The following is a 27,193-nucleotide window of genomic DNA, read 5'->3' as shown; positions in this document are numbered from 1 at the left end:
TGACAGACGACTAAGGTTAAAATGCTTTAAATTTTATGCTAGTAAAGCAGCTAGCTCTCTCCGGTATCTGTCTAGGCATTGTCCACTCTCATCCTTCAGAGAGCTAGGAGAATGAAGTACTAACTAAAATGCTTCTACATCATCTTTTAATTCTCTAATTTTTGTTTCTTTATTCTAGCAATTCCATGGCCTCATGTCCAAAATTGACAAACTCCCTATAAACATTAATTCACTAGTCCATAGTCTGTTTCCATTAAACCATACTCTTCTAAAACTATTTGTTTTTGGATCATACACAAGCCTTCCTTCTATAAGATAAACCCATCTGTCATTTGCTTGTTCTCTATAGACTCCTCCTTCTTTTCCTATCCATGCCTTTTCTTCTTGAGAGCACTTTAACCCTCTCTTCTTGATGTCCTCAAGTTCACTTTTGCTAGTTAATGCAGCAGTCACTGGGCACATGTATCTCCTTATATAATTCCAAGTTTGGCCACGTCACAGGGGTAATGTAGGTTTTTATGGCCTTTGTGGTTCTGTTGTCTGTATTCTTTCCTTTGACCCTAAAGGTCAAGCAGAAGGCCTGTTCCTCATCCTCCAAAGCTTCATGATCACCTCCATCCCTCATTCCTGAAAACTGTGTGTTTCATTTATCATGGAGTGATTAGTTCTGAGTAATGGGGGAAGTGTATTCCTCAGACAGAGAGATTGAAAGTAAAGCAAATAGAAAAGACAGCAGATCAGCTTAAGGGCAATAGTTAATCAGCACCTAGAGGGATCCATGACCTGGCAATGCTGCAGGGGCAGGAACTGTGTCACACTCACTGCCTGTTACACAGCCATGCTCAACTCAACACCTCGCTGTTTCCACCATGTGTGTGTGTGTGTGTGTGTGTGTGTGTGTGTGTGTGTGTATGTGTGTGTGTGTGTGTGTGTGTGTGTGTGTGTGTGTGTGTGTGTGTATGTTTGGTACCCTTGTATCTTACTATAATTCAGAGTGAGGGTTGGTGTGAGTTTCCCAGCTTTGATCATTTTCAAGATTGGCTATTTTGGGTACTTTGCATTTCAACATAATAAATTGTTGCAAGCATACAGCCTAAGCTTGCTGTTTCCCTTATTCTGTGTGTAATGTGCAGGAGCATTACCATTCCATCCTGTCAGTCAACACATGTGGGGTGTCTTTCTGTGCATTGTGTTTTACTTAATTTCCCTTTGCTACTTTGTCATTCATTGTGGAAACCATGTTGCTTTTTATTAATACTACCCTATTCTTTTGTATCCTACTGTAAAGGGGAAGCCTCAAGGTTATTTTCAGTGTTTTCATTTCTCATGTGTAGAAATATTGTTGATGTTTATGTAACGTTAAAAAGGAAAGTCCAACCCTTGAGGGGTATTTTCATCTGAATCACAGAAGGTCTCCACCTGACTTGCTAAGTTCCCAGTTTCCACCCCAGTCTGCTGCCTGCTACTCGCTGGTCTCAGCAGCAGCTCTCCCACAGCTACCTGCTGAGGCCTCTGCTGTATTCCCAGCAACCCAGTAAAATCAGAACTCTAGAAGCTCGTAATTTATCAGTCAGATTTATATCAGTAAATTTTCACTTCAGAAAACATCCACACAGTTACCTGAGAGCCAGTTGATATTGGTATAAACTACCCACCTAGATAAAACAAATTGTCCTGTAATAATCCATCCCTATTAAGATATTCATAGCTACCTGTGGTGGTTTCCTTCTTTCTCCCCTATCTGTTTAGATGAGCATCCCACCTTCAAGTAAGACACTTTAGTCATTCCTTTATTATCCTAGAAGCCTTGTGTTTCTTTCATTTACCCAGTTGTCCTGCCCTGGTGCCGATTCAGAAGAAACCCTGTAGAGGGTGCTTGTTAGCTGTGGAGATTTTGCCAGTATTTAAAACTTAGGTTGAGGAGCTTGTCCTTTGTACTGAGCATGTTGAATCTCTTTATGCAGAGCTCTGGATTTCACCCAGCATGTGCTCATGTGGTGTTCGCCCTTTGTGCACTCTGTGCTGCACTGTATGGACTGGTTTTTGTGTCTCAGGAATACATGGGATGAATCATTCTTCAATGGTACACATTATCCTTTGTATTTGATGTTGAATTTGACTTCTTAGATGCTTTAGGATTTTCTTTCCTTGTTATGACCTGTTTGGTTTGGTATTGGTTTGGTATCAGAATAATTATTATCCCCGTGGAGTGATTTGGGAAAATTTTTTGGAGAATGTCTGAAGGTCTGATGTTCTTTAGTTTGACAGAATTCACATGTGATCTCACCTGGCTCCAGGATTTTCCTTTATGAGAGTTTTAGTTTAAGGATTCTTTAACTTATTGTAGGTGTAGTCAGATGTTATAACTTTTGCTCAGAAGCTTTGGAAATTTGTGTTTCTATCACTTTGACTTTCTGATCTGTGTGGAGGAGTACTGACCCCCTTGTGCAGTCCCAGTTTAGTTGTATGAGGCTGGCAGGGTACTCCCCTTCCATTGGCAGGGTGCTCCTCTTCCATTCTCTTCAGTCACTGAGCCATCTCACTTCTTGTTTGGTCTTCTGAAGGCTTATTTATCTAAGGGAATAATGCTGATTGGTTGGTTTTCTGTAGTATCTCACAGTAGTATTCATTGTCTTCCTGTTTGTGCTATGGATTTGGTTTGCTCTTTTGAAAACTGTCTAGTTTCTTAAAGTAGAAGGCCAGGTTACTCTTTGGAACATTTAAAAAATTTAGGCATGAATAGCCTTCTCTTCCTCTGTATGTGGTACTTTAGTGTTGTTTGTCCGTTTAGGGTTTTTTTTTTTTTTTTTTTTTTTTAATTTTTGATCACAGTTTGTTTCTTATTGTCCTTGTGATTTCTTCCACAACTCAACTGCTTTGTGACGAGGTACTTTTTTTGTAGCTATGAGTTTGGGCTACCACGCTTTAGTGCTCAGCAGGTTGCACATACGCACTTGTCCAGGAGCTATCTGTATTCATAAGTGGAACACACACACACACACACACACACACACACACACACACACACACACCAGTTAATTTTAAAATGCCTTGGCTATATCAAAAGCTGGGCACTTTTAAACTTTCTCCTGCTATCCCAGGCCCAATCATGGAAGTGGCTACTGGCCACCCACCTGAATTCTCACAAGGCTAGTTGGCTTTCGCTCCCTCAGCTCCTGCATCCCATCCCTTTCTTCCATGTCATGGATATTCTGGGTCTCCTCCCCTCTGCATCCCAGCCAGTGAAACTCTAAGGGTCCCAGCTCTTGGCTTCAGGCATCTTTATTGATCAATCAAAAACCAATTGGAGACAAGGACCTTTAGCATTTGGACATGCAGATTCCTTATTGAATCAAAGCATTAGAATCAACCCCCAACACTTTTTTATCTTTTGCAACTGTTGTTGTTGATGCTTCATTTTATCCCATGCTGCTTGGAGAGCAAACTTCCTGGCTCTTCTCTGAGAGGACTGCAGCCACTGCCTCACTGTGGACCATACTCAGCACTGTGAAGGAATAGCTACTTTGATGCCTGCAGAATTCCACGTGGCTGTCTCTCGGATCTGTCTGTCTGTTCATTTCTTGTTCTGCCTGGAAAATCTCAACAAGTCAAATCTCAACCACTGCAGAATCGTCTCCCTTCTTCATCCTGGTTCTCTTAGGTTTCCTTTTGTGTTTTTTATTTTATTTACACTCCAAGTGTTGCCCCCCCCTTCTTGGTCCCCTTTCACGAGTTCTTCACTCCCTTCCTGCTCCCCTTTGCTTCTGAGTGGGTGTTCCTCCATCCACCCACCTACCCACTTCCACCTCAACCCACTGGGATCCCCCTTCCCTGGAGCATTTTCATTTCAAAATAAAAATTATGTTTTTATTTCTGATATTTTAATGTATTTACTTCTGATATTAAACTTTCTTTCTGTTTATATTTTTTCTTTTGTTCTAACATCAGTTTTTCTCTGCTAGTTTTTTTTGTGCCCTCTGTTGGTTTACTTTGCCTCACTGTTGCTTTCAGCCTATGTTTTTCTTTTTCTTTTAACGTAATGCATGTCCCCTTTCAATAGACCATAGTTGGGTTTTGCTCTTATCCTTGTCTGGCATTTCGGTTGGACTGTTGAATGAGCATTGGTTTGCTATATAGTTTGGTTTATTTTTGCTGGTTATTCTTTGTTTTCTACAATTCATGATTTTGTTATTGTTTGGTATTCCTCCTTTGCCATTTTCTTTGACTGAATGTTTTCTGATGTGGCTTTCTGTTCCTTTAGTGATCTTCACACTACACTTTAAAGAGTTGTATCTCGTCAGTGGCTTCAGAATTTACCACACATACCTTCCTGCTTCCGGACCACTTTAGATTTAAACTGACTGGATCCCAGGGCAACAAAGAAATGCTATTCTTTTGCCATTTTTGTATTTTTCTATTGTACATGCCGCTGCTCCAACAGAAAGATGACAGAATGCTATGAAATTATTACTTTGTATCTAATTTTAAAAAGCCATGAGAAGAAAAGAGAACAGTATATATTTACATCATCTGTTACATTTATTTTATTTATGCTTATGGTTCTTTGGATCTGTTTCTATGGATTTAAGTTGCCATTAAGGTCATTTTCTTACCCTAAGCTTTGTCCAGGCCCATACAGTATGTATTAATTAAGGTTCTGTTAGTTTATTTTTAAAAACTGAAATAAGTTCATATTTGTTATAAATGTTTTCCATTCCTGCTACTTTCCAGGCATTGATTATAATGTTTTCCTCACAAAATAGTTTGTATATTGTGTGGATAACTTACACGACCTTTTCTCCCTCAGAGCCATCAACATTCTATGTGTGTACGGCCGTATCTACCGTATTATAATGTCTCCCACCAGCTGGCTACCTTCACTCTTAAGGGATCTTTGGTAAGTACATGTATTTAACTTTTATTTTGATTTCAAAATTTATGTTAGGGTTGGAGAGATGGCTCAGTGATGAAGAGTACTTGCTGCTGTTCCCCCAAATGGAACTGGTTTCCTGTACCCTTGTCAGGTAGCTCACAGTTATATTTAACTATAGCTCTAGGGGATCTGCTATAGCTCCAGGGATCTGCTACCTTCTTCTGGCCTTGAAAGATCACACTTGTGAACTTATCGACACACATCTAATAAATAAAACACACCTTTAAAATTTGTGAAGGCTTTGTGTCCTATTACAGGCCATCAGTTCTGTCGTGTATTATAGAACTACTAAGAATTTGTATATGTGTGGTCACCCGCCCTGCTGCCTTCTATCTCCTCACCTTCTTTTTTAAAGACACAGTATCATGTAATATAGGCAGCCTCATTTCACAGTGGAGGTTGACCAGGATCTTCTGAGTGTCCCACCTTTACCTTAGGAGTGCTGGGATTGCAGGCATGTTTGGGGTTAGAAACCTGGGCTCTCTTGCATGCTACTCAAGCCCTCCACCAACAGAGGGAGGTCTCTTCTGACCTTCGTAATGGAATAGGGCAGAAGCCGATACCTAACAAAGCTGTCTGGGGCTTGATTGTCCTTGGTGGGGTAAGCATCAGTTGTGTGGTCTTAGGGATTTTCTTTTTCCTTTTTTCTTTCTTTTTCAAAATGGGGTTTCTCTGTATAGCCCCGACTGTTTTGGAACTTACTCTGGAGATGGGGTGGGCCTCTAACTCATAGATTGCCTGTCTCCGCCTCTGAGTGCTGGGATTTAAGGCAAGCACCACCACTGCCTCCTGAGGAGTCTTCAAACAAACACTAAAGTTTAGAGTATTCTATACTGAAAAACAAAACCAAACAAAAACAAACCAAACAAAATACCCAAAAGTTACCATTTTAAAAACCTCTTATTAGATTTGATTAAGAAGAAGGCAGGGTGCTTTCTTACTAATAATGTCATAAGCATTAGTTTTTTTGTTTGGTTTTTTGTTTGTTTTTTACCAGTGTTGTTAGAGGACCAGCAGGGCTAGTAGGGGGATAAGAGAGGGTGGGGGAGGGAGGGACAACCAACAAGAATGCATTATATACACGAATAAAATTGTTAAGAGAATAAAATTTATTAAGAAAATTAGACAAAACATCTAATAATTGTAGTCAGAAAGCAATATTGTTACTCTAACACCTAGCAAAGGGAACTTTGCTCACAAAGCACAAGTGGAATAGTTGTATTCTGTATTTGATTAAACATCTGACTCCAGCAAGCTGGAAGACTTCTGATAGAAGCTTTTTGCAATCAGTTCTGTCCAAAATCAAGCCAAAAGCTATGTTTTGTTTAAGTTGCAAGTTCCTGTTATCTGCTTTTTTATTGATAATTTTATTTATTTACATGTCTCCTGTTGTTCCTCTTCCTGGTCTTCCCTCCTCAACGGTCCCCATTCCATCCCTCTACCACCCACCTGCCCACTCCCACGTCACCCTTTGCTCAGGACCAGGTAGCTCCCACAGAACACATGTGTGCAAGCTGTTGCTCAGAAGCCCAAACATGCCACTTGAGATCTGTTTTCCCAAGTTGTTAAAAATTATGTGGATCTGTTACTTTTCATGTGATTCCTCTATGAACATGGATATTTATCTCCTTCCAAATTCTTTTGGAAAATGGACTTTCTCTCTTTCCGTGTGTGTGTGTGTGTGTGTGTGTGTGTGTGTCTAAGTCTAGGATTATTGTCAGTGTGGCATTTATATATTTGCTGCCTTAGCTGGAATTACCCCGATTATATAATAATCATAATTAATGATGATTACTAAGTATGAAAAACATTTAAGACCTTTTAGAGCATTATTACCTATTTCTATGAGATCTTCAGTTCTGGGTTATTATCTGTCAACATATCAGATCAACAGTCACTTAGCATTTTTGCAGTTATATATTCTTTGAAGAAAAATATTAAAACAAAATCTTTGAACAAGATAAACTTTATATGATAATAAAAACATACAAGAAGGCAGAAGAAAACAGATTAAGATTTTATAATAATAAATCAAGATATTTAGAAGTAAATATATAAATGTCTAACAATGTTTTTACATAGGGAAAACGAGTGTTTTAAATCTAAGGCACTAAGACCTGTTCTTAATCTTTGGCAGTGTTCTCAGGTGTTAATGCAGTGGGTTAATTGAGTCAAATGAGTAGAGATTTTTGGACTACAGTGCTCTCCTCTGTAAAACGAGGCATGGCAGGTTTCTTCAGGGACCCTGTGCACAGTCCTAGAGGAAAGCACGTTAGAAACAGGCACATTCCTGAACATGCTCAGTTGAAGGTGGCAGTTTAATAAGGAGTGGTAGTAGACTCACTCTGGGCCTACCTAGTGCAAGGTCAGAGAACACATGTTTCTAAGGGAAGATGACGGGAGTACTTTTGAGCATGCCCAGTTCAGTGTTACAGTGATGGAGCTGATATGATTCTCTAAATTGATGCAAGTCAGTGTCCCCTGTGCTGTGTCCGCTTTCCTCAGGTTTCTCTGAAGTGTCCTAGGTGGACCAGAAAAGTGTCAGGTGTTCACAAGAAATGAAAGATTTGCTTAAACAATGTCTTCCTATTTTCAATAGTATTTAAACCCAGAGGTGGTCTTTCTAGCAACTCGAAACAGGAGGCATTGTTTTCTTTTTGTGGTATTAATGTCAGGAATTGATGAATCTCTTAAGTATGTTTTCTTGTCTTTTTTCCCTAGAGAGAAATACAAGAGCTACAGGTGTGGTATACCAAGCTTGGAAAACCACCGGAGAGACTTCATTTTAAACAACTGGATACTCTATGGGTAGTCTTAAATTTGATTTCTATGTTTGGGACATTACTGCAGTAGAAGAAACACTTTTGATTAATGAATTAAAATGAAGTTGATTTTATGGCTACAGAACAGCAGAGATAAACTTGTGTTTATATTTTCCTTACATAGGCATTCTGATTGAGGTGTGAGGAGCTTTTGTGTGTCTTCATAGCTGTTCTCCGTCCTTACATGCTAGCTTATGTTGGTAGATGTGCCACCATTGCTGGTGCCTCATTTAGACTATCTTCCTCTGCCTCGGTCTATGTCACCGTAGCAGTTGACTGTAGGCAGTCCTACCCTCTCTGGGTTTCTCTTACTCTTTATCGCTCCTCTCCTCCCTGCTGCTCGTTTCTGTTTGTTCTTCATTATGTCTCCTTAGTCAGAAAGTCTCAGCAGACTCAGTCTGACTTTCTGGGCCAGCCATCACAGTGCTACAAGACTGGTGTGCCTAAAATACTGTTAGGAATGTAACAACAGCTTTTCCCATAGGTACACATTTTCCATCTGACCCCACTGATCTGCCACATGATCCCCACTGTCCTATCACATGACCCTCACTGACCTGACACATGACCCTCATTGTTCTGTTACATGGCTCTCACTGTCCTATCACATGGTCCTCGCTACCCTGTTACCCTTCACTGGCCTTGACTGTCCTCTTATGAAGTACAAGACAGATTTCCTTTCCAGAAGCAGATTTCAGTAGCTGGTGTCTCTTCACAGAGTAAACTTCTCAGCTTCCTTTATATCTGTGAAGACATGTCACCTCAAGTGTCAGTTTCTTTAAAACCTTACTCACTGGCCCCAATGTAGGACTATGTATGGGTCTTATTAAAGACTCCCCCACCACTGTGGTGACTTTGCCTTATTTTGCTTCTAGTCCAGAGGCCTATGGTGTTTGGTGATTTCTTAAGAAAGATTCCAAAGAATAAAGTGGCCCCAGCAAATACATTATATCATCTACTTGACTTGTTCTGATGGATTTTTAATTATTAATATTATAATTAGTCAATATTAATGGTTAAATATTCATTAGACCCCTCTCTACTTGTAGATATTTGCTAGAAATAGCATAATTAAATTTATCTCCCACTTAGGAATATTGTTTGGAGTTAATCCTGGGCAGAATGTGGCATCAGATGTTCATGGCTCTGCATCTGTTTATCCTTAAAGCAATGATATGATGCCAAACCCTTTAATTCAGTGTAGATAAAACTTATTAATGTTTCAAGGGCGGTTCAAGCTTCATGCCCACATTAGTTATGTAGGGCTTCAGATGTCTCCAGAGGGTTACGCTTACTGCCGGAACTATGCTCTAGAGTGTTTCCTCTGGCCGCACATTGAGGTGAGCTAAGCAAGACCTTTATGAACATCTGGTTTAATTCCCAGAACAGTCCTCTGATGTAACCCCAGAACAGTCCTCTGATGTCTGCATTGTCAGCCTCAAGGATGAGATGAAAAAGTTAGGAAGGCTGAGTTGCTAGGATCAAAAATGCGACACAAAACTAGTCTATTAATTGAAATTTAAACTGACCATATAATAAATAGATTTTAATTTTTCTTAATTTAAGATGTTTCTTGGGCTTAACAGCTGAGTTGTCTGTGGGATTGTGGGTTATTTTCTTTAGTAAAGCTCTGAAAGGAGCTGCTGAACTGCATTCCCTGAGTGAACCCAAGCTTTAAAGAGCTGCAGTGTAATGGAAGAGAAGGGTGGCAGATGGCGACTTTCAGGCGTCTTGTCACTGACCCTTCCATCTGGTGATTATTTGTATAAAATATTATTTTTACATACTTCTAACATACCCTTAAAATTGTCAAGAGTTTTGGTATTTATTTCTGTCTTCCTCACATGTTTAGGAAGTCCTAACAGGAGGGCTGTTTATGTTTATCTTTCAAAGCTCCCTAGCACCCGACCTTGAACATGGGGCTGTCTTCTCTTTCAGCTCCTTGACAATAGTGGCAGCTTCACACTGGAACTGGAGGAGGATGAGATATTCACACTCACCACTCTGACCACAGGTCACAAAGGCAGCTACCCTCCCCCTCCCGACTCGAAGCCCTTCCCAACCAACTATAAGGATGATTTCGATGTTGGTAAGCAGTTTTAACCAGGTGTGACCTGTAGAGGGCAGAGTTTCTTCTTCTCAGATTGATCAGCAATAGCATGTCCAAAGTCCACCTTCTAGGCCTTAGAGCCATAGTTCTCAAGCTTCCTCATTGATTCATGCTGTAATCGATGCTTTATACAGTTCCTCGTGCTGTGGAGACCCCCAACCATAGTCATTTTCATTGCTACTTCATAACTAATTTTGCTACTGTTATGAATTATAATATAAATACCTGATATATAGGATGTCCAGTGTGCAACTCCTGTGAAAGAAAGGTTTGTTTGAAACCCCAAAGGGGTCGTGACCCACAGGTTGAGAAGCACTGCCTTAGCATTTTCTTTGGTTAAACAATAGCTAGTGTTTCTGTGTCTTTGGTGTGAATTTTTGGTTTTCAGTTCCAGAATAAATGCAGAAGTCATTGTGAGAATGAAAGTTATAATTCTAAGTTGTTCTGGGTGAAGCTTACTGTGTGTAGCTAGGTACTACCGTCCTGGCTGCCACTAGTATCTCTTTAATGTGCAGGTTAAACCACATTATGTCTCTAGCTCAGTACGAGGGACTTGAGTACCCACTACAGCCATGCTGTGGTGAGGGGCTCCATCTCATTGTTGCTGGAGGTTATAGTCTAGCCCAAAGGTCTTTAGCAGGATCTGCTGTAAAGTGGTTGGAGAAGCCTTAGTGGCCGGGTAACTGGGGAAAACCCTATGAAAACAGAAGGCACACCCATTGAGCTTGTCTCTGAGGATGCTGCAAGAACTCTTTTGCTTACTAAGTGTTTGGTAGGATCGAAGGTTTCACAGGTGAGTCAGGTAGCTCTGTCATCTGCTCCAGACCTTGACACCTGTAGAAGAGCAGCAGGGGGCGGATTAGCATTGCCAGAGTCATCACCTGTACCTGACTGCAGGGGCCAGCACCTAGTGTTCCCCCTAACAGACACTGCCATTCACTACTGGGGCTCACAGTCCCATGGCAGGACCTGATCTTTCAGCTGATTGGCACGGAAAGGCCTTTGGCTCTGGTACAGGCATCTGGTCAGTTATTTGGGTTATTTCCAAATACAAATACACACACACACACACACACACACACACACACACACACACACACACACACCTAAACCTTGTTTCTAAGTATTATGTTTTAAAGATTATTCAAGTGTTCACAGTGTATCACAGATAGCACAGCAGAGATCTGGTAAGGAACTGATGATGAGCCACTGAGAAACTAAGTGGAGGACTTTTTGTGTTCTGAACAGAGTACCCATTTTTTAGTGAAGCTCCAAACTTTGCCGACCAGACTGGCGTGTTTGAGTACTACACGAATAACGAAGACCTTGAGCACCGCTTCACACTGCGCCAAGTTCTCAACCAGCGACCTATCACCTGGGCTGCAGATGCTTCCAGCACCATAAGTATCATAGGCGATAACCACTGGTGTGTGAGAGCCACCCTCAGTCTGCCCTTGGGGTCAGAGCTTGTGATTTGGGTACATTCCGAGGAACCTAATAGGTGGTGGTCATAATTATGTGACCTCAAATGAGCAAATTAGCTTCCATGTCCTTCCTTCAGATTATTCCAGTTTGGAAATAACTGCATTCATAGAAATTTAACTTTAATGGGAAAATTGAGGATTTCTGGACCTGATTATATTTTAATACGTATTTGCTTTGCAGGCATTGTGATTTAAATTCTTTTAGTTTTACCAGACTTGATTTGTTGAGCTGCTGTTGCCACCTGCTGGACAAATAGTAGAATTACACTGCCTTAGCTAGTGTAGGAAGCTACTTTAGACCAGCTTCACTTTAAAATTATTTATTTATTTATTTATTTATTTATTTATTTATTTATTTATTTATTTATTTATTTATTTATTTATTTATTTTACAGTCAAGTTGTTATCTCCTCCCTGTCCTCCCTTCCTCAGTTTCTCATCTCCCCTTCCCCACCTCCCCTCCCCCACCCCTGGCCAGGCCTCCCCACTCACTCCCTGGGGCCTCAAGTCTCTCAAGGGTTAGGTGCATCTCCCACTGAGTCCAGACCCAGCAGTCCTCTGCTGTACATGCATTGAGGGCCTCGTACCAGCTAGTGTATGCTGCCTGGTTGGTGTCTCAGTGTCTGAGAAATTTCAGGGGTCTGGATTAGTTCAGACTGCTGGTCTTCCTAAGAGGTCACCCACCCTCCTCCTCCTCAGCTTCTTCTGGCCTTTTCCTAGTTCAACCAGAGGGGTCCCTGATTTCAATCCAATGGTTGGGTGTAAGTATCTGCTTCTGTCTCAGACAGCTGCTTGTTGGGCCTCTAGGCAGACAGCCATTCTAGGCTCCTGTCTGTAAGCACACCATAGCATCAGGCCTTGGGGCCTCTCCTTGAGATGGATCCTGATCTGAGCCTGTCATTGGACCTCCTTTCTCTCAGTCTCTTCTCCGTTTTTGTCCCTGCAGTTCTTTTAGACAGGAACAATTCTGGGTTAGAGTTTTTGACTGTGGGATGGCAACCCCCTCCCTCCACCTGATGCCCTGTCTTTCTACTGGAGGTGGGCTCTCCAAGTTCCCTCTGCCCCCTGCTGGCCACTTCCCACATGCTCTTCTGCTCCGGCAGCCTAGAAACCCCCCTGCTCTAAAGCAGCCCCACACCTTTTTGCCCAATTTCCATGTGATCTGGTGCTTTTGTTTTATCCTCTTTTATTTTCCAACGTTATATCCTCTATTGGAAGCAGCAGGGTTGTTCAGAGAGCCACACAGATGCCATGCTTGCTACCAAGGGCTGCTGAGAGAGGCCGTCAAGGGCACACGTAAAACTTTCACAACGGAAGGCGGATGCATTGTGCTCAGCTCGTAGGTTGAGAAAACGAGGTTTTCGAATAAGACTCACACATTATTCCATTTCATGTAAATGTCAGAAACGGGGCCTGGCCTCTCTGGTCTGGTGGTCTATGCCAGAAGCCTTGCTTTAACTGGCCAGTCTTCTTCCTCAGAGGAAGACAGGAAAGATGAGTTGTGTGCAGGGCTGTTTTAGTAGAGCAGTCGGCCCTCAGCACTGCTATGCCTCAGAACCCTGCCTCAGCCCTGGATCTTGACGAGCACCAGTATGGTAATTTGAGCATGTAGGACAAGCTTTGCTGAAGATATACATAAGAATTCCTGTCTCACTTGTAAGCTTTGGTTGTGATCCAAGGATCTCCACAAAATAACCTCTTCTTGCTCACAGCTGAATTCTCTATTACATGTGTTTGCTCTCTCTCCCTCTCCCTCCCTTCTTTTCACCCTCCCTCTCTCCCTCTTTCCTTCTCTCCCCTGCTATATGTGATAAGGTTCAGCTGTGCACAATTCACTTAGGAAACTTTGAGGAATGTAAAGGGCAAGTAAGGGACCCATTGTCCCCTACCTCATGTTCAAACAACGTCTTGGTGCCTATAGTCTTACTTTAGATAAGTGTCAGCTTTGTTACTTGGCAGTATGCACATTTCTTTCCTATTTTCAGTTAGCTGCTGAGTAGGAGGTGGGTTGCCTACAGGGATGATAGTTTAGGGTGACAGTATTGTCTCAGAAGGAATGTGCTATACCCAGTAACATCTTTAAAAGGAAAACAGCCTGGAGGGAGCTTTTTGTAAAGGCTCTGATGGTTCCTGCTTGCCAGAATCTTTCTGTGGACCAGTGAACCAATGACCAGGGCTTTACTGCTTCTGTAAAGGTATTGGGCAGACAAACTGTGCAGTGTACACTGCTTCTCAAATGAGATTTGTGGACCAGCATCCTCATAGCATCCTGGAAGCTTAGATGTGATATTCAAGAGCCCACCTCAGACTTACTGACTTAGGCACTGGGAGATGGTACTGTGGGGCTGAGTTAACAAGCCTCCCATTATATTTTGGAGGTCTTGCTGCACAATCAGTGCAAAGTATTAGATTCACATTTTTTGAGATTTATTTTTATGACTATGGGTATTTTGCCTTCATGTATGTCTGTGTGCCGTGTGTGTGCAGACCTGGCAGAGTTCATACAAAATATCAGATCTCCCAAAACTGGAGCTTTAGACAATTGTAAGCCTCTTTGTGGTGCTGGGAATCAAACTTGGGTCATCTGGAAGGCTAGTGCTCTTAACTGCTGAGTCTTAACTGAGGGCTCCAGCCCTCAAATTGACTATCAGGTTAGAGTCAGAATTTAGTTAGATCTTTATTCGGGCATTTTAAAATCTTGGTAGCTATAAATTATACTCTGTTCTCAAAGTAGCTTAAGTTCTGCAGACACGTCTTCATGGCCTGGTGCTTCCCTGCCGATGGAAATGAAAGTAAAGCTTTCTGCTCACAGTCACTGTAAACCACTTTTATGAAATGTAGAAATGTCTCCTTTTATGTCACACTGGCAGAATGACAGTGTTTTAATGCAACTAGACAAGGAATATGCTGTCACAGTGCTTAAAGCTCATAAATATTGTCCAGTAACCCACTAAAATAAGCATGTAAAACTTAAACAGCCGTCAGTAAGCATTCTTGAAGCCCATCCTTGCTACAAGGTTAAGATGTAAACAAGTCTCTCTCACCTGAAGAGTGGAGGCATTTGTTGTGCAGTTGTCATGCTGGTGCTAGATGCTAGCGTGACTGAAGAGGGTGATGTAATCTGCTCTTTGATTCTGCAGGACCAACATGACTGTGAAGTGTGACGTTTACATAGAGACGCCTCGGAGTGGCGGTGTATTCATCGCCGGAAGAGTGAATAAAGGCGGTACCTTGGTTAGAAGTGCTGCGGGAGTTTTCTTCTGGATTTTTGCAAATGGCTCTTACAGAGTTACAGCTGACCTGGGTAAATGACATATTTTCGTGGGTCATAACTTACTGTGAGCCTAACTGTCTGTGTCTGCTGGGATGAATGTCAGCATGTGCTGGCAAGTAGTACGCAGTTCAGAATCATAGCTGTTTGATTTGTAAGGAAGGGGGCAGCTTGGTAACTGAGAGAACAGCAGTAGAAAGGCCTCTAGGGCATCGGGGCATGCAGTGCTATGAGGGGAAGGTCTGTGAGAAACCCGGAGAAGGAGACACTCAAGACTAAAACGTTCACAGAAGTCGAAGCAAGTGGAGCCTCTTTAAATGGAGAGCTTCTCTTCCCTAATGCACGTGACACGTGGAAATAGTTTGTCTTTCCTCGCTGCTGTGCCTCAGTAGCATTGGCCTGTGCAGATCCTCAGTCTCTTGACTTACTCCTGTGTTAGGAAAGAAAGAGATAAAGAAAGAGAGGAAACCAAAACCAATCTGTTGTATAGTTTTCTGCTCTTTGCCCCAGCTCTGTAAGTAAAGAGGTGAAGAGATAACAGGTGGAAAGGGTACTGCCCATTCAGGACCTTTCTCACTGAGATTTTGATCCAAAGCAGAGCCAGAGACATGGACTGACTTTCCTAGAATCCCCAGAACTAGTTAGTGGTGGAACCAGAACTAGGAATTTCAGTCTGCATCTTCAATGCCTACAGAAGATTTGCAGGACTAGATCACCTGCTTGACGTCTGGGCCTAGTTGTCTCTCAGCATTCAAATGTCATACTTGCAGAATTAGCTCATTCTCTGTCTATTGCAAGTTGAGGCTGTTCATGTGAGCAGATTCACTCTCTGGTAGTCTTGCAGTCTTAGGCTGTTCCAACCAGAGAGACGTTACCCACGGGCTTAGATAGTAATATATCAGAATCAGACTGTAGCTGCTTTTGAGGGTTATCGCATTCTGCTGTGAGCATCCATACGTTCTGTGGTGTAGAATAGAATCTTAATACATGCTTGCATAGTGTGTAGCTGAGTAAGGTATTTTCCTTTTAGATCAACTATAGATCTGGAAGTGAAGGAACACTGTTTCACTGAGGTAGATTAACTACATACAGGTGGCGTTTACCAACCTCCCTGCATGATCCTAGGATTTAGGTCTCAGAAGCAAGCCGGGTGAGATACTCATTCTGTGTTACAGGCGGATGGATAACATATGCTTCAGGACATGCTGACGTTACAGCAAAGCGATGGTATACACTCACCTTAAGCATTAAGGTGGGTATTGCCGATGACATACAATGGAGATAAATGCCTGTGTAACTTTCTAGAATTTTCTGTTATAAAACAAGTGGAAGGTTGTGACCAATGATGAAAAGAGTGAGGCTGCTGCAGAATCACCAGCCAGCCGTCCACGCATGACGGCGTGCGTCAGTGACTCATGGAGTGATTAGTCAGCAAGTGAATTGTGCTTCTCACTGTTCTTGAACCAAGAGTATAAATAGAATGTTCAGGAATATGCAGTCATAGAGGCTTATTTCTGATAGTTCAGACTCAGTTAAGTATAAGCACAGTTTTCTAAATTATTAGAGAAGATACCAGAGAATTCATAGGATAAAGGGAATCCAGCCATCAGCATCAGCATCTTTGGTTGATCACGAGGTAGAGATGGACAGTGCTCCTAAAGGATGCTGTGAGAGAAAGTGTCTGTGATGTGTGGCTCTGCTGAAGCAGTCCTTTCCTGCTTGTCTGTGGGTTGTAAGCAGAAACTGAAATTGAGATTCAAAGAACTTTTAAATTTGTTCTCTGTTTCCATCCAACCACTAAAAAATGAGAATTCTCATTTTAAGATGTTTATTAATGAGAGTTGAGGATCTAGTTGGGATGTGAGGTAGTTTATTTGACCACATTGTTCTCAGTGCACATAATTTGACCTAATTGTTCTTTGATAGAATGATGGCAGACAGTTCCTGAATGCTTATGTGTTATTGTTGGTGAAGGCAGATATTTAGAAGGGTTGATTTTGTTATTGTAAATTATTTTGAGGGTTTTGTATAGTGTTTTTATTATATTCACACCTCCCATTTCCTACCAGATCTACTTCTCTACCCACATAACTTTGTGTCTTCTTTTTTTCAAGAACCTGTCATGTCCAGCTTATGTTGCTCACACCCTCTGGGGTATGTGGTTCTCCGTGTGAGCATGTTCATTCATCAGGCAACACACTTAACAGAAACTGATTTTCCCTCACTGTTGCTGTCGGTGACCAGTGGTTCCTCAGCCAGCCGTGGAACTTTATAGCTTCCTCTTCTGGGCATGCATAGACTTTTTCCAGCTTGAGCTTGTACAGGTCTCATGCATGGTGTAACAGTTGCTGTGGTTTCATATACACAGCTCCCCTGCTACATCCAGGGAAGAGTTTTTCTTATAGTCACCCACTGCCTCTGGCTCTTATAATAATCCCTCTGCCTCCCCTTCCACCACTGATCCCTGAGTCATGGGAAGATGGGGTGTGACATAGGCATCCTATTCAGGGTAGAACATTTTAGAAGTCTCTTGTTCTCTGCACCGAGACCAGTTTAGGTCTCTGTGTTAATCACTATCTACTACAAAAGAAGGCTTCTCTGATGATGGCGGAAGATGCATTAATATATGGCTCTGGGCTTAAGAGTTGGCTTAATAGTATGTGTGTCAGATGGAGTAGTGGTGGGATCTCTCCTGGGTCCCAAGACCTGTCTAGCCAAAATTTTATGGTCCTGATAATGGTGCCAGGCCGATAAGGGAGAAAAACTAAAAGGCCTATTCCTAGGTCTAATTCTGCCACTAATGGATTTTTGAGACTTTGGACAAATCAGTTAACCTCTGACACTTTCTGAGGTACCTTCAAGATGAGCCATGCTGTGTGAGGAAGTCATACTCAGGGCTGGGCAAGCATTTTACTTGAAAAGGCTGGACAGCAGATAGCTGGGCTTTGATGTCCATGTGGTCTGTGCTGCACATCTTCAACTCTGCTGTTAGAGGGGGACAGCCATGGCAGATCATCATGGTGAAAGATCAGTGCGCATACATTCCAGTGGATGTGGACTACAGAGATAGGTGGTTGGCCTTAAGGCCACTCTTTGCTTGAGCTTTGTTCTAAGTCAGTAAGTTGAACGTGAGAACACACGTAATTGTGAAGAAGTTTGGGTAGTGTGATAAAACAGCCTCCCTGTTCTGACTTTCTAACTGGGGAAGTTAGAAGAGACTGTGCCAAGTGAGTGATGCTTGAGTTTAGATGTAAATGAGGCAGAGAGCAAGCTGAGTCTAAAAGGCTGTTGGTCGTGCCCTGAGAAAGGAGCATCTGGGACTCCAGGATCACTGGAGCCTGGGGAGTGAGTCCAGGAGGCGCTGTGGCCCTGTGGAACAAACTCTGTTTAATATGATGTGTGTGTGTGTGTGTGTGTGTGTGCGCGTGTGTGTGTGTGTCCATCCTTTGACCCAGTGCTAACAGTTACTGCCCTAGAAGTAGCAGAGGTTGTCCAGGAAGTGCTTTGAGATGGAGACAACTGGGCAGGTTGTAGTCAGAGGCATTGGCCTCACATTGGGCATTAGGTGACTTGGATTCAATTCTCTTGCTCCTCTGGAAAGCTTTGAAATGAATTTTAGTCAGCCTAACCCTCTCCAGACATAAAATTAAAGAGCATTGCATTTTGATTCTGAGACAGAAATATTTGTGTTGAGTTTTGGCTGGATAGTTTGACTCTCCAGCTCTTTATCTTTGGAAAGTAGCGTATTTTCTGTGGCTAGCTGTATGCTTGGTGTGTTTGCGTGTGTGCTCTTAGTGCATACAGCAGTAGTAATAAAGGTTGAAATTTACAATTTACTGTGTGCCAGACAGTAAGGGAAGTGTAACGGTCACTTTCTGAGAAAGGCACACTTGATTTCTTTCCGTCATTACAAGTAAATCACATCTTATGTGCACTTACCTCTTCTTTCTGCTTTTCTTCACTGTTCTGTTTAACATATGACTACTGTTCTTCTGCCTTAAAGGTAGGCATTCCATATGGCTTTTTAGTGACATGCTCCTCATGGGGACAAAAGAGTAAATAAAGGCTAGTTCCTCTTCTAGCTCAGTGCATAGCCCTTAATTAGACCTTAAGTATATAGCAGTTTGTAGCAGGCATTTGGGCTCCAGCAAATTCGGGAGGAATCTCTCCGCTTAGCCAAAGTACCAGTGTGTACAACTTCTGAGTTATCTTAATGGACTTTTGTCTGAAGCTTCATAATACTATGAAATATTGTGGGCAATTTTTCTTTTTGTTTTGATTTTGGGTGGAGTGTCAGGAAATATCAAGATCCAATGTATTGGGGAACTGTTTTAACAGGTACTTTAAAAAATTCTTTGAGAAAAAAAATTGGTCTAGTTTAGGCTTTTGCTGAAACACATGAAATGGTATTTTACAGTTCTAGGCCTTTGATGAGAGACGAGATGACGTTTGTTCCACTAAGTAGTTTGAAGCATGTTCTTAAATATACTTCAGAGCCTCATTTCCATTTTCAAGAAACATTTCTTTCTTCTTCAGGGTAATTTCGCCTCGGGTATGTTGAATGGCAAGATCCTGTGGAAAGATGTCCCCGTGAAATACCCAGGGCATGGCTGGGCTGCGATCGGAACCCACACCTTCGAGTTTGCGCAGTTTGATAACTTTCACGTGGAAGCTGCTCGCTAGTACTCATGGGGTGTCAAGAGCTGATTTGGATTTTCTATTTTTGATTTTGGTTCAGGGCCAGTTCTGATTTTGATGGATCTATGTATGAGCCTTTAAGGCTAACAATAATGAGGAGTAAATAGGGGAAAAGGTACATTTTTGCTGGATCCTTTGAAAGGTTTATTCAGATAATTCCAGAAGGGATGCAGGTAGTCTCTGACACTGTCTATGGTAGCCCTTAAGGGCCACTGTTGGTCAGTCCCATCCATCAGGAGTGCTTTGGATGGTTCTGGCCCTGAGCCTTTGCACTAATACTGAGGTAGCTCATTCCATGTTGTTTGGAAATGATCATGCAGATGGCTGGGACCACAGACCTGTTTGTGTGAGCTCTGACCCCGTGCCTGAGTCCAGGCTTCCTTAGAAGATGCTGATGCTTAAGAGCATACCAATGAGCACTTCAGGGAATACCTCAACTTGCAGTCCTCTCTCCCTCTCCCATCTCTCTCACTCCCATCCCCCTCTCTTTTCCCCTCCCTCCCCTATCACTGTCTCCTCCCCACCCCAGGATGATACTTTTGGAATTGTGCAAAATGATGATGGGATGATTTGAAAATTACCTCATTAATAAACTAATACCAAAGCCATTTTTACAGGAATAAAAGACAACCAGATTAATTGGGTTGTTTGTACTGTAAAACTATCTTACTTCCTACTTTTAACTGTCTTGAGAACATTTCCCCCATATAATCCAATGTTGTAGGCAAGTCTAGCAACTTCCCTGCACATTTCTTGTGCCTTTTGCAGTTTGTCCTCACAAGGGGCTCTGACACAGCAGAGCACCAGTGAATACCTTCATCTGTCTATGTCTGCAGGAGGACCACTGAGGCTTTAAGTAGCTCACAGATTTGGATCACCTCCTGATGGTTTTGGATAGGTACACTTACTATATTTCCAATGTTTCTATTTAAATGTTCTTCAGCATGTTTCTCATTAGTATGATTTATGTAACATTAATGTAACTCTTAGAAACAGATCAGTTTTCCATGTGGGTAAAGTGAATTCTGGAATTCTTTATAAGGAAACATTACTCACTGAATTACTCCACTCCATGGGAATTTGTCAAGCTCTAACATGAGTAGGGGTACAGTGAGGTCTGTATTACTTTTGAAAAATTGAAACCAAGGCTAGATAATTTACTGTTTAGATTTTAAAGTATTTTTAGAAAGTAGCATACAAGTATAATTTGTATATCATTGAATATTCCCGTTTTGAGTGTATAGTTTGTTTTAATAATGTAAACATTCCCTTGTAGCCCACACTCCAGTGAAGCTATTGAATGCTTCTGTTACTCCAGAAAGTTCTCTGTACAACAGTTCCTCTACTCCTAATTTCAAGCGACTGTGATATGGTGTTGGAAGATTTCTCTAGTAAGACTTTGCCAAAGTGGTACACTCTTCATTATTCTGAAGGGAACACTGAATGGATATACCACAATTTGGTTTTTCATCTCCTATTTTTATGAGATTAAAAATAAAACTCATAACAGCACTAACACAACTCTTTGAGAATTTGCATTTATTTATTCTGGATTAATGGGGAGGGGAGAGATTACTTGCTCTTACATTAAGATTTGTTTAACTTCATAAGAAACCACCCACATTCCTCAAAACTTTCCTGTGTTGGTACACTCCCGTCAGTGTTAGAGCCACTGATGCCATGCAACGTGTCTGGCATATATTAAGATTTCTGTACATACCATTGTGTCGTCTGTGACTATAGATGGTTTTCTTCCTTCCCAGCATGTCTGCTTTGTGTCAGAGATTTCTGTTTTTGTGTTGTCTGGAATGTTCAGGTCCATCATTGGGAAGTGTTAAGGGCATATGTCCTCACTTTTCTCCCAATCTTAGTAAGAATATCTTTCCTATTAGTGTAAGATTCTAAATGGTTTCCTTTTCTTCTTCTCTTCTCTCCCTGTACTATCTTTTGATCCCTTTGTCTAGGGAAAGTTTCCTCTGCTTCCAGTTTTCTGAGATTTTTTTAAAATATAAGTAGGAATTAAACTTGCTAAATGTTTGAGGAGATAGTTGTATAATTTTTCTTTTATCTGTTTATGTATATATTTTATTCTTTTATCTGTTTATGCATATATCTTATTTTATCTGTTTATGTTGTATATTGCATTGTCTAATGTCCAGATATTAAACATGTCTGTGTTCCTTAGACATGCCATGCCAAGTGGGGATCCTCACCCTGCTTCTACAGTCCTGGAGGATCTCAGTTACAAGCAGTGGAATAAGGGTATTTGTATCTATGCCCCTGTGTAATATTACTCGTTTTATTTAATTATGATATCTTTGTCTGGTTTCAGCTACAGAGTGATCCCTTCTAAAATTAACTGGGAAATGGTCTCTCTTCCTTAGTCCTTTCCCCAATACTTTGTGAGATTCTTAAATCTTAGAATTCCTAAGTTCTCTCAGTCAAGGTTCAGAGCAAGTACAGAAGACAGAAACCACACCAGAACAGCAAAGCAAATCAAATCAAATAAAAAACAAAACAAAACTAGAGTACAAAGGATGATAACTAGCCAGGTGAGATAAACTACTAAGAACTAAAAGAACTCGCATGGACTTCAAGAATCTACCAGGCCTGACAGTCTGTGCCAGCAGCCCCAACACTCAGGAGGCTGAGTGTGAATTGAGGGACAACCTTTGCTGCACAGTAAAACACTGCTTCATCTCCACCCTGTCCTGTTTAAACACACACACACACACACACACACACACACACACACACACACTCACTCACTCACTCACTCACTCACTCACTCACTCACTCACTCTCCCCACCCCCAAAACAAACAAACCAAGGTAGTAGCCTACAAGGACACAGCAGGCAGATTTGGTAGAGGCATTTCTCACAGGCTGATACTTGGCTCCCACTGAAGCTGATTTAACTTAGCCCTGCAGGTCTGCAAGTGTGATGAGATGCGTGCAGGAGCTGGCATCTAGGAAAACAGCTTTCTGGAGTGGGCTCAAGAATGACAAAGAGCCAAACACGTAAAGTCTTTGCAATGTGTTAGTGTGTGTAACGCCAACAGTGCGTATTCACAGATCAAACTTCAAAGGGAGTATTAGCTTCTTCTGGAGCAAAACATGATTGACTCCAGCCCAGGAACACAGATTTAGGTCATCCTAAATACATGCTTCTCTATGGTAGCATTTTCACAAAGGTCTTATAGATACAAAACAACAGAAATCATTAATCAATGCATTTTTAAAGATGAACTGGTGGCAGCATCAGTAGATGGGTAACAGCACGGGGGCTGAGGGGAGAGTTTTCAGCTGTGGTCTCAACCTGTTAGCTGGTGACATTCTTGGTTTGGTGTCAGTGCAAGCCAGGGGCCTGTTCATGCCATCTCAATGGGTTTTATTTAAGGGTGACAGGATGTTAAGGTCAAACAGTTGACAGTGAGTTAACCGGTAAGGACAGCCCACGATAGTCTCTAGATCTGCAATGTTCCAGCTCCCCATAGTTACAGAGATTCTAACCAGCCAATCAGCCTTGGAGAATCTATAACATAGATGCTACTGTTCTGGATATAAAAATGTATAAAAAGAATCCGATAACTTCTCAAGAAAATCTCTCCTGGGAAGTCCACACCCATTCTTGGGTGTGTATTATTATTTTCCCAAGCTCTCCTCTTTCCCAATGGCAAGATTTAAAATCTATGTGGAGCTGGAGAGATGGCTCAGAGGTTAAGAGTGCTTATTGATCTTGCACATGATTTGTGCTTGGTTCCCAGCACCCGCATCAGGCAGCTTATGACCACCTATAATTCTAGTTCCAGGGGATTTAACACCTCCAACATCTTAAGGCTCCTGAATTTATGTGCATGTACCCCACACATAGCCTCAGGAGAGGTGATGTGAGTGACTCTGGCTTTGGGAAGACTTCTGGATCAGGAAGATGCCGCTCTCAGCCACAGCCTCCATTGCTTCATGTCTAACCAATGGTAGGAAATTGCCTAGCTTTTTGGGAGCACATTTTTTCTTTTCAGGAAACTATAAATTCCTCCCATTTGGGACACAGAATGTTCAAGTAAAGGACTATAAGTTCTTGCTGCACCAATCATGAATTTTACCAGTGAATGGATTTCTTCCCATTCTAAGTGTCTTGAAGTACTGTCAGCAGGCATTTACTGAGAATTAGTTTGTAATGTCCTTGGAAACAGATTAAGTTTGATTCTATGCAGAGCCATATCTACAGTATCTAGCATCACCCCTGATAATACAGAGTCAACAAATACGGAGCTGTTAGCAGGTGTCTTAGTTACTATTCTATTGTGTAGAGACAACATGAGCTAGGCAACATATAAAAGAAAGCATTTAATTGAGGCTTTACAGTTTCGGAGGGTGAGTCCAGCGTGAGGCGGGCAGGCACGATGCTAAATCAATAGGTAAGAATTTATATCCGATCTATAAAGAATGGGCCTTGTGTAGGCTTTTGAAACTTCAGAGCATGCCTCCAGTGACACACCTCTTCTAACAAGACCACATTTCCTCCAATAAGGCTACACCTCCTAATTCTTCCAAAAAAAAAAAAAAAAAAAAAAAAAAAAAAAAAAAAAAAAGAAAGAAAGAAAGAAAGAAGGAAAAGAAAAAGAAAAAGAAAAAAGACAAAAAGAAAGAAAGGAAGGAAGAAAGAAAAAAAGTCCCACTAACTTGGGAGCAAGCATTCAAAGAGATAAAGTACTCAAATATATCAGACTATGGAGTCATCCTCACTCAAACCACTACAGATGGGTAAATAGAGTGTTTAGGAGGTTTCGGACGTTCTATGTCAAATAGTAACTCCCATGTGTTCTGTCATTTCAGACCTGTAACAACCTCACAAATTAGGCAATGTTAGCAACTGAAATTCCTAGCATGTTGGAGTGCTGACCCCTGGATTAGTCAGCTGGACTCCTTCCTAGATAAGCTGAGAATTGTCATTGATTGTCATGTGAAATGTCTAAAACGATCTTTAAATAGGAAGAATAGTGTATAAGCAAGTGCATGTACACATGTGATGTATGCGTGTGTTTGTACATGCATGTGTGTGTGTGCGTGTGCGTGTGTGTGTGTGTGTGTGTGTGTGTGCATTTGGAGTCAGAAATCAGCAGCAGGCCATCTTCTTCACCTTATTTTTTTTTTGAGACAGGGTATTTCTGAACCTGAAGCTCATTGATTTGTGCAGGCTGTCTTGTGAGCAGCTGTAGTATCTTCATGTCTCTGCCTCTCCAGGGCTGGGATTACAGGTATGTACTGTTACACTTGGAATTTTACATGAGTTCCTGGCATCTGAATTTAGGACCTCATCTTTATATGGCAAGTTCTTTTTCCTAGCCATATACTGAGTGACTTTTCTAGTCCAAATTGGGGGAAGGGTCTTAAAAGTCTGTCTGACTAGTTGGCATGTTATCAAGCACAGAACTTAATTTTGTAAACAATGGGAGAAAGAAAATCAAAATGCTGACATTTAGCTTGAGACTTTTGGGTCTTTTGGGGTGAATGGGGTGATTCTGTGTGGTTAGCAGTTAATCAAAAAAGCTTCTATTGTACCTTTTTGTAGATATTGCCCATCTTTTTTAAAAAAAAATAATATTCCAAATGCTGTCCCCAGTCCCCCCTTATAGAGTCCCTCCCTCATCCCCCTTCCCTTCTCCTATGAGAGGGTACCCCCCCTCCCAGTATTCCTCCACCCTGGAACATCAAGTCTCTTTTGGGCTAACCACGTCCTCTCTCACTGAGGCCACACAAGGCAGTCCCTTTGGGGAACAGTTACTAAGTCAGGCTACAGCTGTAGGGAGAGCCCTCACTCCAGTTGCTGGGGGACCCACATGGACACTGAGCTGCACATTCATTACATATGAACTGAGGACCTCCTGCCAGCTGTGTACATTCTTTGATTGGTGGCTTAGTCTCTGAGAACTCCCAGGGATCCAGGTTAGTTGACTCTGTTGGTCTTCCTGTGGGGTTCCCATCCACTTCAGGACCTTCAATCCTTCCCCCAACCCTTCCATAAGAGTCTCCAAACTCCTTCTATTGTTTGGCTGTGGGTACCTGCAACTCTTTTAGTCAGCCGTTAGCTAGAACCTCTTAGAGGACAGTTATGCTAGTTTCCTGTCTGCAAGCATAACAGAGAATCATAAATCATGTCAGTGATTGGTGCTTGTCCATGGGCTGGGTTTCAAATTGGACTGGTTATTGGTTGGTCATTTCCTCAGACTTTGCATTTCTTATAGACAGGACAAATTTGGGGTCAAAAGTTTTGTGGGTACATTGGTGTCATCTCTCCACTGTGGGTCCTCCCTGGCTACAGAAGGTAGCCTCTGCAGGTAGCAGAATGATGGATCCTGTTTTCATGTCCAGCCTGATAGCCTGTGTCTTCTTATTTGTGAGTTGAGTACCTTGGATATTTATGACTAGTGATTGTTAGTTACTGTTGCTGTGTGAGTGATTCTCTTAGTTTTACTTTGAGATGGTTAATTTCTTGTGTTTAGTTCTCTTCTTGTGTTAGAGTTTTCATTCTAGTATCTTCTGTAGGGATGGATTAGTAGAAAGATATTGTTTAAATTTGGTTTTACTATGAAATATCCTGGTTTCTCTATGGTGATTGAAAGTTTTGTTGGGTATAGTAGTCTGGGCTGACATCTGTGGTTCCTTCAGATCTACAAGATCTCTGTTTAGGGTCTTTTGGTTTTTAGAATCTCTGTGGAGAAAGGTGGAATTCTGATAGGTTTGGCTTTATATGTTACTAGGCCTTTATTTCTTGCAGCTTTTAATATTCTTTATTTGCTCTGTACATTTAGTGTTTTGTTTATTATGTGGTGGGAGGATTTTCTTTTCTGTTCCAATCTATTTGGTATTCTGTAGGTTTTTTGTATGCTTGTGGCCATCTCTTTCTTTAGGTTAGGAAAGTTTTCTTCTTTGATTTTGATGAAGGTATTTTCTGGCCCTTTGTGGTGGGAATCTTTATCCTCTTCTTTTCCTATTATTCTTAGGTTTGGTCTTTTCACAGTATCCCAGATTTCCTGGATATTTTGAGTTAGAAACATTTTATACCTGTTTTTGTTTGTTTGTTTGTTTGTTTGTTTGTTTTTTTGACTGATGCATTTTTTCTATGGTATTTTCTATACCTGAGATTCTCCATTCCATCTTGTTTTCTTTTCCTTCCATCTCTTCTGTTGGTGATGCTTGTGTCAGTAGTTCCTGCTCACTTTCATAGGTTTTTCTTCTCTAGGGTTGCCTCCATTTTTGTTTTTTTTCTTGCTTCTATTTTCATTTTATTCATTTCCTTCTCCTGTTTAATTGTATTTATTTGTTTCCTCCTTAAGGGCTTCCACCTGTTTGTAGTTTCTTGTATTTCTTTAAGGGAATTATTTATTTCCTTTTTAAAGGCCTTGATCATCTTTATGAGATGAAATTTAAGGTCACGATCTTGTTCTTAAGGTGTGTTAGGACATCTAGGGCTTGCTATAGTAGTAGAGCTGAGTTCTGATGCTGCCTAATTACATTGTATTCTGTTGATTATGTTTCTGTGCTTGCCTTTTTCCATCTGGTTGTCTCTGGTGTTGGCTGACTGGGGTGTCCATGGTTGGAGCAGGCTACCTGGGAGGCAGGTAGAGCTGTGCAGTGTAGTTGGGGGCAGTAAGCCATTCAGAGACTGCAGACAGAAACTCTGTGGTTGGTGCAGACAGAAACTCTGATAGGATGGGCTAGAGCTCATGGCTACTGGACTTGCTTGGGTCTCAGCAGGTAGGGGCAATTGGAAGAAGGTCTCCCCTGTGTGTCTTGTGTTAGAGAAGGTGTCAGGGGAGACTGGTAGAGCTGTGAGGGCAATATTGCTCTTCTAAGCCATACATTCAACTTA

The 27,193-nt window shown here is 41.6% G+C and overlaps 1 protein-coding gene across 1 annotated transcript in view; it reads left to right on the top strand.

Moving 5' to 3' along the window:
• GALC (galactosylceramidase) overlaps nucleotides 1–20,768 on the top strand; it is a gene marked incomplete at its 5' end in the record, with an annotated part of 48,165 nt that extends 27,397 nt beyond the window's left edge. The window contains 7 exons of the mRNA XM_080938724.1: nucleotides 4,808–4,897; nucleotides 7,655–7,741; nucleotides 9,694–9,844; nucleotides 11,114–11,291; nucleotides 14,490–14,653; nucleotides 15,796–15,872; nucleotides 19,157–20,768. Of these exons, the coding sequence (XP_080794850.1) occupies nucleotides 4,808–4,897; nucleotides 7,655–7,741; nucleotides 9,694–9,844; nucleotides 11,114–11,291; nucleotides 14,490–14,653; nucleotides 15,796–15,872; nucleotides 19,157–19,303 (894 nt within the window). The 3' untranslated portion in view covers nucleotides 19,304–20,768. The remainder of the gene's footprint in view (nucleotides 1–4,807; nucleotides 4,898–7,654; nucleotides 7,742–9,693; nucleotides 9,845–11,113; nucleotides 11,292–14,489; nucleotides 14,654–15,795; nucleotides 15,873–19,156) is intronic.
• Nucleotides 20,769–27,193: the final 6,425 nt, after the last annotated feature.

Source organism: Micromys minutus (genome assembly GCF_963924665.1).
Source record: "Micromys minutus genome assembly, chromosome: 1".
NCBI classification, from domain to species: domain Eukaryota; kingdom Metazoa; phylum Chordata; class Mammalia; order Rodentia; family Muridae; genus Micromys; species Micromys minutus.
The sequence above is the reverse complement of the archived record's forward strand: the minus strand, read 5'-3'. Positions and strand labels throughout refer to the sequence as shown.